Source organism: Chrysemys picta, chromosome 5 (assembly GCF_011386835.1).
Source record: "Chrysemys picta bellii isolate R12L10 chromosome 5, ASM1138683v2, whole genome shotgun sequence".
Taxonomy (NCBI): Eukaryota; Metazoa; Chordata; order Testudines; family Emydidae; genus Chrysemys; species Chrysemys picta.
Genome location: NC_088795.1, coordinates 30,724,359 through 30,737,578, shown reverse-complemented (window position 1 = coordinate 30,737,578; position 13,220 = coordinate 30,724,359). Strand labels below are relative to the sequence as shown.

The 13,220-nt window shown below is 38.7% G+C and overlaps 1 protein-coding gene across 4 annotated transcripts in view; it reads left to right on the top strand.

The window, feature by feature from the left end:
* The window catches only part of CENPE (centromere protein E), an 81,767-nt gene that overhangs the window by 43,610 nt on the left and 24,937 nt on the right, over window positions 1–13,220 (top strand). For 3 of the 4 annotated variants that reach the window (XM_042859967.2, XM_008170146.4, XM_065596184.1), the window contains 7 exons: window positions 417–638; window positions 2,320–2,478; window positions 5,251–5,472; window positions 6,668–6,817; window positions 7,095–7,316; window positions 10,368–10,517; window positions 10,798–11,019. In XM_042859967.2, coding sequence (XP_042715901.2) covers window positions 417–638; window positions 2,320–2,478; window positions 5,251–5,472; window positions 6,668–6,817; window positions 7,095–7,316; window positions 10,368–10,517; window positions 10,798–11,019 — 1,347 coding nt within the window. Of the gene's footprint in view, window positions 1–416; window positions 639–2,319; window positions 2,483–5,250; window positions 5,473–6,667; window positions 6,818–7,094; window positions 7,317–10,367; window positions 10,518–10,797; window positions 11,020–13,220 lie in introns of all 4 variants that reach the window. The other variant, XM_065596183.1, reaches the window with a different exon arrangement.

Below are 13,220 nucleotides of genomic sequence, written 5' to 3'. Positions count from 1 at the left end.
GTCAATATAAAAAATAAAAATTGAATTTTTCTAAGCCTAACTATAAACCACTTTCATGTGGCCATAAAATTGGACTGTTGATTTTTCACCCATAAACTACTCAGATAAATCCTATTGAAAACTTTTATTAGGCTGTGATGAAATCTGTCAAATATTGCTTTGTTTTACTATCAAAGTTTAATAATAAAGGAAATATCTCATTTAATATGGTATAAAAAACACTATTGGTAACAAACCAATGAACTTATCGGTAAATCATTCCTATGAAGTGTGCACCAAACATGGATTTTTCGTAACAAAATCGGTATATTAGGTCGAAAAAAAGCTTTTCTCACTTAAAGTAATCACAGAATTTAATGAAGCTTTTTTGTGTGCTATACCCTTGATGATCATTCCAATTCTTGTTTTCCTTTTAGGTCATTCAGCTATCTGAAAACCTGACTCGTGTTTCCTGTGAACATGACAAACTACTAGCGGAAAAAGAACGTATTGAACAAACAATGAATGAACGTATATGTCCACAGCTGCAAGAGATCTCTTCAGTTACTCAAGAGAGAGATGAGTTTCAGCAAAGTCTAGCATGTGTTAGAGCAGAAAGAGACCAGTTAAAGATGGACATAGAGGAAAACAAAGAGAGAGTACGTATCAAACCTCTCTTTGGGACTTAAATTTACTTGCAAATGTTCAGAGTAGTTTAAACTTTTTTACAGTTGAATTCCTGAAACTGACTCTTGGCCAGGATAACTCCCCCAATTACCATAGGTTGTGTTTTGCAGTCACCAGAGGGCAATCCAGATTTGACTCTGGCACCAGTGTTTAGGCACGTTCTTCTACCTGTTAACAAATGTTCTTACAACTGTAGAAGTACACATTTAGTTTCTATAACAGCATATAACAACAGTGATTCTGCATTTAACTTTGAATACAACTGTGTAGAATAATCCATGTTTAATGGTAACCGGAGATTTGAGCTCCTGGATAATTCAGTCCAGGTTGAGTTGGATTAGGGGAGAGGTTCGTCCCAGGAAGGAAACCAATTGGCAACACATTTTCCCCCCCCTGTAATATTAGAAGTAAAACAATGCCATGATCTCTCAAAGCATAGCATATGTACGCAGCAGATACTGAAATTGATGCTTTGTTTTATCTGTGATTGTGTTGTACCTGGCTTCATCAATCCTACCTTGTCTGGAAGCAGGTATTAGTGAAAGGCTTCACCTTGCAAGTGATGAAAATCAGATTCTGAAGTTAATGGAAGCAAAATAACAAACTATTTTCTATAAGTTCACTAAACTCTGATCAGAAATAATAAGTTTTAGGGAAACTTACCAAAGACTGAACTGGAATCACTGATTTTAACAGGAATGGGGAATTGGAGTAGCCCGAATATTTCAGTAGGGTAGCAGAGTAGAACTCCTGATGGATATTAATGGCTTCAAGCTTTAAAGTGCTGAGATACTTTTGTACACACAACAGGTGCAAGTGCACAGACCCGAGTAATCAAATTATTCTTCCATTCAGATGTTGATCTTAATAGAACAGCAACTGTAAGTACATATGTACCTGTTCCATGAAGTGTACTGGTGCGAGACTCTTTGCTACTTACCCAGCGTTAGAACATTGAGCTTGAGAAAATTCTTGCTGTGGTCACGGAGCGTGGACTCAGCGATCTCTTCTGATTATATTCAGAAAACCATCTGAAAGGCAACCTCCTAGTACCCAAATTTACTAGTTTGTCTTAACTGTACATCCATATTCTTATTTGCCTTTTGAAGTTGGCAATGATTACATTTCCAGAAAGAGAGCCACCGTGTCCTTCTGGAATCCTTAGAGGTGGGAGGTATTGATAGAGGATAAACTGAATTTTCATGGCTTTCAGATAGCAGACTTAATGGGTATGTTTTCTTTTAGAACCCTTGAGCAGTTGTGCTTACACCTTTTTTATAGTTCCAATTTGATAGAATACAGTGAAGTCTAAGTATCATGTAGTGCAGGGGTCAGCAACCTTTCAGAAGTGGTGTGCCAAGTCTTCATTTATTCATTCTAATTTAAGGTTTCGCATGCCAGTAATACATTTTAACATTTTTAGAAGGTCTCTTTCTATAAGTCTATAATATATAACTAAACTATTTTATGTAAAATAAATAAGGTTTTTAAAATGTTTAAGAAGCTTCATTTACAATTAAATTAAAATGCAGAGCCCTCCGGACTGGTGGCCAGGACCAGGCAGTGTGAGTGCCACTGAAAATCAGCTTGCATGCCATCTTTGGCACACGTGCCATAGGTTGCCTACCCCTGATGTAATGTCTTGTGTTTCAGTCTTTGAAAATTCAGGCAGAAATGGAAAATCTTCAGGAGGAGCTGAAATGTCAGAAAGAGCATGCTGATGCCCAGAAGAATGTGATGATAGAGAGAGAAAAGGAGTTGTTGAAGACAGAAGAAAAACTAACAGAAGAAACAACACAACTTAAAGAGAAGGCAAGTACTGTAGCAAGACAGCAAGGACTACTGCCTACCTTTCCTTTCCAGGATAAAGAACACTTACACAACGTACTGGGCAAATAGCTTTTTGGTTATCTTTGCTAGTACTAATAACTTCTTATGGGTGAAGTTCAAAAGTCTTTGGCATATTTTCAGGACAATGGGAGCTGGCTGGATGCTGAGCACTCCTGAATATCTGCCTCACAACTGTCTTCATCCTGATACCTTGGATCCTCTTCCTGCTTGCTCCTATAGGAAGATCCAAATCCTGAGCTTGCTGTCAGTCTGTCATGAAAGTGATTGAGATGTCCCCCACAGATGACATGAACTATCGGAACTTGGTTAAGAAGCATAAAAATGAAAATGTATGCTTCTTAGCCCTATATAAAAATATAAATAACTCTGTTGCTTACAAGAAGTTCCAGAGAGAGTCCAAAAATTATGTATAACATTAAACCAGGCAAAAGAATGGCCTAATCCCAGGGAAAATATCTTCCTGGTGTTTAAGGACTCCCATCCTGTGTCATCTAGTAGTTTCTATACTGACTGCATCCTCAAAGATAACACTAAGGTTGAAGAAAAGCATAACAAAACTGTAAATTATAGTGCAGGCAATCAGATGCTGGTGCATCAGTGGTCATGCTCACAAAGATGCATCCATTCCTTCAAATGGGAACTTTTTTTCTAAAGGACCTTGTAGAACAAGAGATAGGAAGTACTTAGTACTCATTCTTTTTAAAGGTAAAAATGTCATGGTGCTGTGAGTTAAAAGTGACTGCCTTTTCTCTAGGTAAGGACATTCTGACAGTAGTGAAGTAAACCTACTTGGCAGCTTCCTACGTGGAGTCTGTATCCTTCAGCAAGGGTGATATCTTCTGGTTAGCTCATCAGTGGCCAGCTGTTGTTAGGACAATGGACAGGAGAGAAACACTCCAAAAGAGATCAGTTCAGTACAAGACAATTGAACATGAACTTGGGTATCTGACTCTTTTTTTCTCCTTCCTTTCGATTCTGAAACTTCATTCCTTCAAAATATGCAGTGGTGTTATATTCTGGAACCAACATGGTTACTAGAGAGAAAAGGTGGGTGAGGTGGTTACCTGAACAATTTTGGGACCCTCCCCTTTCCCCAGGTCCAGTGGCCCTCTGAGTTAGTGGGACCTTTTTCCCAGTGAAAGCGCCTTCACACAGTAATACTCTTAATCTATATTTATTAGCAATTAATCAACAGAATACACATGCCAAGCAATGATCACCATTCCATAAAGCAGATTGAGTTCTCCTGATGGCCAGTCAGGATCGAATTGTCTGGGCCTCCGGCTTCTGCACAGTATGGTGTCATGCAGTGTATCCAAGGGCTTGTCTATACTTACGCGCTGGTTCGGCGGCAGGCAATCGAACTTCTGGGTTCGATTTATCGCGTCTTGTCTGGACGCGATAAATCGAACTCAGAAGTGCTCCCCGTCGACTCCGGTAATCCTGCTCGCCGCGAGGAGTACGCGGAGTCGACGGGAGAGCCTGCCTGCCGGGTCTGGACCGCGGTAAGTTCGAACTAAGGTACGTCGACTTCAGCTACGTTATTCACGTAGCTGAAGTTGCGTACCTTAGTTCGATTTGGGGGTTTAGTGTAGACCAAGCCCAAGTTCTAGCAGCTTGTTCTTGAGCTGTCTCTCAGAGTTAAATTCCAACTAGCTTTTCTTCTGATTCTTGTATATAGTTAAAATGAGTGTTTCTTTTATTTGTACCTTAACCAATTATTTTACTCAAAACGTAGCTATGCAAAAAAAAATTAATCAATCATTTTACATAATTGACTATACAGAGGGTCACATGCCTAGGACCTGCCTACTCATATATCTTTTGCATTTTTCAAAGTTTGTTAAAACATCTCAAGGTCTGCTTATTTTTATGACTTGGTGGTGGGATGCACTCTCAGGGTAGGAATGCTTAATCAGCAGTAGATCGTGACTCCCTGCTCTTTCAAAATATTCTCTCTAATTTCTCAAAATAACCCCTAGTGGGCTATTTCTCTAGCAACAGCAAAACCTCATAATTTGTACTTATCCTCAAAAGCAACTTCTACCAAGAAACTCTCTCAGACACCAGTAAAATCAGACACCAGTAAAAAATTTTGCTGAAACTCAAGATTTTTTTTTTTAACTGTATCTATCCCTGTTAGTAATGCTGCAGCTGACATTTTGTTTTATCTGTCTAAGCCAAGGCCAAATTTTCCTGACTATAGATTTTTTTTTTTCTAGTTTATGGTGGCTGAGCATACAAGATGACTCGGGGGTCATGTCAAGTCCAAGTCTGTCCCAACAAAGAAATACTTTTATTGGACTGACTTCTGAACCTGAAGGACCTGAAGAATAGTTCTGTATAAGCTCAAAAGCTTTCTCTCTCTCTCTCCCCAACAGAAGTCAGTCCAATAAAAGATTACCTCATCAACCTTGCGTCTCCCTCAGAATATGGCAAAGACATTAAGTCAAAGAGAAATTTCTTGCCCACTGTGTGTAAATGTTTTTGCTGGGCTATCAATTTTAGTTACATTTCAAAAGGTAATCTGGTGTGGCAACTCAGTTATGTGTTTATAAAGAAAAAGAGAGGTAAAATTTTATTTTTAGACTTATTGACTGAATGCTTACATCTGTTCACCATGCTGTTTCCTGTAACTTTTACTGGAATGGTAAACTTTGGGGGGTACTATTTATATGAACATTTGTAAACCAAACAAAATTATAATATGTATTCCTTGTATGTTTTTAATAGATAGAAAGGTTGAATGAAGAATTAAACCTAGTCTCTGGTGAAAGGAATCAATTGCTGAGTGAACTGAAAGAAAAGACAGAGGGCGAGAATGAACGTATTCAGCAACTGGAGGAACAGAGTTCCTCATTAACAGAGGAAAGAGACAAACTCCAGCACATGCTGGAGACTGTTAGAGCAGAGAAGAACAAACTCGAGGTGGACCTTCACGGAAGCATTGAGAAGGTACAGCAAGTGTCAAGTAAAGTGTAAAAATATTTAAAAGTGTTGTGTTTCATTCTTGCAGCCCTCCCGATAGGCCCAAAGGCATCTGATACCAATACCCATGTTAATAGTAATTGTGCTTTTAAGAACTCAATAGTTAGAGATGCTTTCATCTTTATCTAGGACTCTGCCTGGGTGAAAGGATTGGTGGTAACTTAAATGTGTGGTAGGCTTAAGGTATGTAAAATAGTGGAAAATCCATTATAGTGAGACATAGACTGGAAAATACAATGATACGCTAAGGTTTGTGTTGAAATGATGTTTATGAACATCTCTGTGGCTGCACAGCTTCTCTCCTTATTCATGACCAACAGGTAATGCTTCTTATCTATGCAATTCACCCAGGGTAAAAACAGGAATGATTCTGCAAATCTTTAACATGATAGTAAAATGTTGACCAGAAAGATACAAGAGTTCCTTACATCAGTTATTTCCTGGTAGTGGACATCCCTAGCCAATTGTCTCTAGCAATTGGGATTGCTGGTACTGTGCATCAGTGTCCTATGAATGAGACTCATCAGGATGTGTCTCAAGAATCTTCTTTTGAGGACATGCACTCACTTGCCAGATGCAATGCAAAACTAGCTGACACAGCTGAATTTTGCATCTAAAAGTGTCTTTGTGTGCAGGTATAAATAACTAACATACTGACAGCCAATCCAATTGTCACTCCATTCCCTTCCAACTTACTATCGAAGCAAGTCTCACAGGATGGGGATCATGCCTGGAAGACTAACTTACGAAAACTCAAGTACACATCCTTTTAGATCGCTTTAACTGCTCTCATATGTGTGTATGAACACAAACATATACATGACCATAATTGGATAAGTAACCTCTTACCTACCATCCTTCCTAGTCTACGCATACTCTTTTCCAGTCACTATCCTTGTCCTCACTTGCCTTGCAAAATTGTCTAGGATTGTATTTGCAAGATGAGTCAATGTCCTTTTGGAATTCTTAGAGGAATTTAGCATGGGAAGTGTCAGCTGAGAATAAACTGAATTTTCAGAGTTTCCAAACAGCAGACTTAATGAGTACGCTGACTTTTCTCTTTCAGAACCCCTAAAATAACCAAAATTGTTTCTTTGTGGTTTGATATTGATAGGCTACAAGGAAGTCTCTTAAAGATCATCATGTAATTCTTGTGTTTCAGTCTGTAAAAATTCAGGCAGAAAGAGAAAATCTACATGAGGAGCTGAAAAAGCAGGTTGATACCCAGAAGAACTTGATGGTAGAGAGAGAAAAGGAGTTGTTGAAGACTGAAGAAAAACTAACAGAAGAAACAACACAACTAAAAGAGAAGGCAAGTGTGATACCAAGAAAGCAAGGACCGCTGCCTAGCTTTCCTTTCCAGGATAAAGAACACTTATCCAATAAGTTACTTCTTATAATTTTACTAGAGATAAAACTCCTGTTCACTCTACCTATTGTTAGATGGTATGACTGAATGCTAGCCTGAATTTGTTCACAGTGCCATTTCCTGTAGCTTATTAGAGTGGTAAATTTGGGGGATACTGTAACTTCGTTTGTTTTTTACAAACTTTCATACAAAGAGTATGTATTTTTTTTTGTTTTTATAGATAAAAGTGTTGAATGAAGAATTAAACCTAGTCTCTGGTGAAAGGAATCAATTGCTGAGTGAACTGAGAGAAAAGACAGAGGGCGAGAATGAACGTATTCAGCAACTGAAGGAACAGAGTTCCTCATTAACAGAGGAAAGAGACAAACTCCAGCACATACTGGAGACTGTTAGAGCAGAGAAGAACAAACTCGAGGTGGACCTTCACGAAAGCATTGAGAAGGTACAGCAAACATCAAGTAAAGTGTAAAAATATTTAAAAGTGTTGTGTTTCATTCTTGCAGCCCTCCCGATAGGCTTAGAGGCATCTGACACCAATACCCATGTTAATAGTAATTGTGCTTTTAAGAACACAATAGTTAGAGATGCTTTCATCTTAATCTAGGGCTCAATGCCTGAGTGAAAGGATTGGTGGTAACTTAAATGTGTGGTAGGCTTAAGGTATGTGGAACGTCCATTACAATGAGAAAACTTGAAGTTTATACATTGATACGCTAAGGTGTGTTGAAATGATGTTTATGAATACTTCTGCGGCTGCACAGCTTCTCTCCTTATTCATGACTAACAGATAATGCTTCTTATCTATGCAATTCACCCAGGGAGAAAACAGGCATGATTCTGTAAATCTTTAGCATGGTAGTAAAATTTTGACCAAAAAGATCCAATCATTCATTACATCAGTTATTTCCTGGTAGTAGACATCCATAGCCAATTGTCTCTAGCAATTGGGATTGCGGGTGCTCTGCATCCATATCCTATGAGTGGAACTCATCAGGGTGAGTCTCCAGAATATTCTTTTGAGGATATGCACTCACTTGCCAGATGCAATGCAAAACTAGGTGTCACACCCAAATTTTGCGTCCAAATATTTCTTTGTGCGCAGGTATAAACAACTAACATACTGATAGCCAATCAAATTGTCACTCCATTCCCTTCCAACTTACTATCGAAGCAAGTCTCACAGGATGGGGAGCATGCCTGGAAGACTAACTTACAAAAGCTCAAGTACATATCCTTTTAGATCGCTTTAACTGCTCTCAGATGTTCGTATAAACAAAAACATAGACATGACCATATGAGGTCAGACCAATGGCCAGTAGAGGTCAGTATGCCATTTGACAGTGGCCAATACCTACTGCTTCAGAAGAAGGTACAAGAAATAATGATGTAGGGAGCAATTATGGAATAACTTGCCTTTAGGACATGTTTGTTCCTACATCCTGTTGGAGATTAGTTTATCATCTCAAAGCATGAGCCAGTTTATCTTCTGTCCAAAATCAGGGTGTAACCACAGTTCAAAGCCTCTTGCTAGAAATGGAAATAATTTACAGGGTAAAGACAAATGTACTGCCTTTCAAGGCAGTTCACATAAAGGATACAGAAAAGAGAGCTGAATTCCTCCACTGGCCTAGAAGGCATTTGTTTGGGCTTGATAGATAGTCAAGAAACATCCATTGTGCCTGCAAAAAAGATCAGATCTCTAGAAGCAGGGACCCTTTCTTCATCTGGGTCTGTACCACCTAGTGTTAATAAAATGGGAAGTTGAGCTCAAGAATTTCGTTAGCCTTGGCTCACTGCTGCTTTGTGCTACCTAGACAGAACTCAATCAGGAAACTTCGTTCATTGAACTGGTCGAATTTTGTTTTTTGGCTAAGGAGAAACAAATCTTTGTTTGTACAGTGCCTAGCTCAGTGGGAGCCTGGCCTGTATATGTTGTTGTTATCAAATAAATAAGTTCTGGTGATCTCAGCTACACTAGTTTCTCTGAGATGGTTGATTGAAGTCCCACAACCAAGAACTATAGAGGGTCGGTAACAGGCCCTAGCAGTGTTCGTTTAGGTAGGCTCATCAGACTCCCCATATAGGTAAAATGTCAAGATGATGGATTAGACAAGTGTATGGCTAGCCTCTCTAGTCACTATTACCTCCTAAAGGTATGGTGTAGAATAAGTTCTATCTGTATCAGAACCACACTGCTGTTGTCGTGAGGAAAAGGTCATAGCTCCAGAAACCTTTTGACCCAAGGTAAATTCTTCTTTCCACAATTCCTATGAAATACTTCTCCCATTCTGTTCCAGTCCTTTGCACCCCTTTGGAAGTTTGTGGCATAAGAGGGCCTTCTTAGAGCTCCAAAAATATATATCAAACCTATTGAGTGCATGTGCCAATTGTAGCACGTTGATCTCATTCTATCCAAAATTGCCAGGGCCGTGACACTGCTGCAGATGAGAAATTAAAATCCTACACCAGTTGGTATGGATCTGTAAGCATCTGGAAGAACATCCCTGGAATCAGGACTCCCTATATGGAGTCCCTAGTGGCATTTTGGAAATATGGTGTGTCAGAGCATGGTCCGAGGAAGACTTTGCAAAGTGCACTTCCATTCCTTTGTAGAGGCATCCTTTGGTAGGAAGGGGCTACTGGATTCATTCACAAATTATTTCTAAAATTACAAAGCTTTTGCTATGTATGTGGGGCACTTCTATTTCTACCTGTTACTCTACCATAGTGCCTGTTAACCTTCCCACACCATTTCTGGGAATCGCTGCTTGCTACTTCCCATTAGTGATGAATAAAGAGAAGTTGTGCAACAGAATGAGAAATTTCTTATATGATTTTGTCCTGCTAGCAGTTTCTCTCCTTCAACCCAACTGGGTGGTCTGGCAAATGACCGGAGTACAGTTTGTAACAAATTCCTTTTAGAAAAATATTTCATACTTAAACATACAGATGCCATAAGGTTAGTTAGTTTAATTTCAAGGTGTTGCCTTACAAATGCTTGTGAGTGAGTTGAAGGCCAAGGCTTAATCCTAGAGCTTCCAGTAACAACGCTGGACTTCCTTCAAATTCCATGTGTAAGAGGTACTATAGTAATGAATTTAGAGAAGCGACTAACAAAATTATCAAGAATTTTTTTTCTCTTCTGATACTTACAGAGAACAATTGGATAAGCAACCTCTTACCTACCATCCTTCCTAGTCTATGCATACTCTTTTCCAGTCACTATCCTTGTCCTCACTTGCCTTGCAAAATTGGCTAGGATTGTATTTGCAAGATGAGTCAGTCCTTTTGGAATTCTTAGAGGAATTTAGCATGGGAAGTGTCAGCTGAGAATAAACTGAATTTTCAGGGTTTCCAAAGAGCAGACTTAATGAGTACGCTGACTTTTCTCTTTCAGAACCCTTAAAATAACCAAAATTGTTTCTTTGTGGTTTGATATTGATAGACTACAAGGAAGTCTCTTAAAGATCATCATGTAATTCTTGTGTTTCAGTCTGTAAAAATTCAGGCAGAAAGAGAAAATCTACATGAGGAGCTGAAAAAGCAGGTTGATACCCAGAAGAACTTGATGGTAGAGAGAGAAAAGGAGTTGTTGAAGACTGAAGAAAAACTAACAGAAGAAACAACACAACTAAAAGAGAAGGCAAGTGTGATACCAAGAAAGCAAGGACTGCTGCCTAGCTTTCCTTTCCAGGATAAAGAACACTTATCCAATAAGTTACTTCTTATAATTTTACTAGAGATAAAACTCCTGTTCACTCTACCTATTGTTAGATGGTATGACTGAATGCTTGCCTGAATTTGTTCACAGTGCCATTTCCTGTAGCTTATTAGAGTGGTAAATTTGGGGGATACTGTAACTTCGTTCGGGTTTTTACAAACTTTCATACAAAGAGTATGTATTCTTTTTTATGTTTTTATAGATAAAAATGTTGAATGAAGAATTAAACCTAGTCTCTGGTGAAAGGAATCAATTGCTGAGTGAACTGAGAGAAAAGACAGAGGGCGAGAATGAACGTATTCAGCAACTGGAGGAACAGAGTTCCTCATTAAAAGCAGAAAGAGACAAACTCCAGCACATGCTGGAGACTGTTAGAGCAGAGAAGAACAAACTCGAGGTGGACCTTCACGGAAGCATTGAGAAGGTACAGCAAGTGTTGAGTAAATTGTAAAAATATTTGTAAATGTGTATTGTTTGATTCTTGTAGCCCTCCTGATAGACCTAGAGGCATCTGACACCAATACCCATGTTAATAGTAATTGTGCTTTTAAGAACACAATAGTTAGAGATGCTTTCATCTTAATCTAGGGCTCAATGCCTGAGTGAAAGGATTGGTGGCAACTTAAATGTGTGGTAGGCTTAAGGTATGTGGAAATGTCGAGCGTCCATTACAATGAGACATAAACTTGAAGTTTATACACTGATACAGTAAGCTGTGTTGAAATGTGCTTATAAATAATCTTTCGGAAATACTTTGAGGCTGTATTTTCAGGTAGTCACTTGAGTTGCAGAATAGGGCACTATATAGAAGTTAAATTGATTTTAAAACATCCAGTGGGTTTTATATTCACTTCATTTCTTTTCATTAAGTGAGTTTAGTGTTTATAAGTGGCAGATGTGTAGCACTAGGGGCTAAAGCACTCTCTTTCATCTACAAAACGCATACTGACCAGGCAGAAGTTTCCCATCACTGTTGTGGAGAGACCATCCTTTAAGATGAGGCTATTTCAGTTTTCATGGCCAAACATTCATTGCAGGCCCTCTGCTGAGATGGCCAATTAGAATAGTTATAGACTCAAGGAGCCCATCTATTAAGCTTAACAAAGAGGAGATTAAAGGGTGAATCAATTAGTTTATAAGTACCTACATATGGAAAAATATTTAATAATGGCCTCTTCAGTCTAGCAGTGAAAGGTGTGACATGATCTAATGGCTGGAAGCTGAAGGTAGACAAAATTTAGATTGGAAATAATGCATTACTTTTTTGACAGAGAGATTGATTTATTTATTGGAACAACTTATCATGGGTCATGGTGGATTCTCTATCACTCCCAAATTTTAAATCAGGATATTTTTCTAAAATATATACTTGGACTTATTTTGGAAGTTTTGTTATGGGCTGTGGTAGAAAGGAGGTCAGACGAAATTATCACAATGGTCCCTTCTGTCCTTAATCTATGAATACAAATTGTGTGGATACTATCTGTTCCGAATTAGGGTCAGACCATGGGATAGGTGTTCAGTAATAACTTCAGCTCATTAGTGACATCACCTTGATTTCTGTCAATAATAGCAGGCATGCTGGAATCCTGTTTAGTCTTCTGAGGTGTCCAGTCCACCTAATGCAGTCTATTTTAAGAGTCAGTTGTGCTGTATTAATGACCCATTATGTAGATACTTATTTGCAATGTGTCGGGGGTTTAATTATAATACTGCATTATAAATGTCTTTATTTTTATCAAAATAAAGATATTTTGAAGACCACTTGGAGAGAACACATGATCAATAGGATTAATATGTGACTCAAATCCAGGAACTTCAGGGTGGTACTGATTTATTGTAGGGCCTTGGACAACTTGCCTTGTCCCACTGCCATACATTATCCATCTGTAAAATGGTGATTAGTACTTCAGCATATCCCTGGGATACAAGTCAGTCTTTTTTGTAGAACATTTAGCACTTGTATAATTCTTTACATTGTCAAAATATTACTTACAACTGTTTTCTATTGGCATTTTGTTAGTTGAAGATTAAATTAAATCAAAACTAGATTCTTCTTCCACTCTAAAATGGCAGACCAGCCTAGGAAAGCATGCCTGCAGAGAGTCACTGCAGACCCTCAAATCTTATTTGCCAGACTGCTTAGAGTCCCATATTCCAGCACTTCACTGCAAGTAACCTACCTTTCTTTCTTGGTCCAAAATCCCCTCAAAAGTCTGACGCACTTTATATACTCTTCACACACTTATATTTAACTCAGTCATACCAAGCAGTACAAGAAATCAGTATTTGTTTATCACCTACAGTGCAAAAAGTAAAGCCATTGGTAAGCTTTGATTGGCAGATGGGTTGGGTTTCTTTGGCATAAGCCTACAAAGCATCAGGAAACAATGGGCAGCAAAGGCTACTGTACAAAGGACATGTAATTCAGACTTAGTGGAAATGATGCAAGGCCACAGTTTGGTTGTCAGGTGCTACAAGGACAACCTTCAAACATCTGAGGTGCCTTCTCAGGTGCAAGGTTCTCTAATCAGTAAATCCCTCATGGCTCTTGAGGGATCACTTCCTAGGTCTTCTTTACACCTCCTTCCCCTTCTCTCCCCCCCAATCACTACACCCCATGCT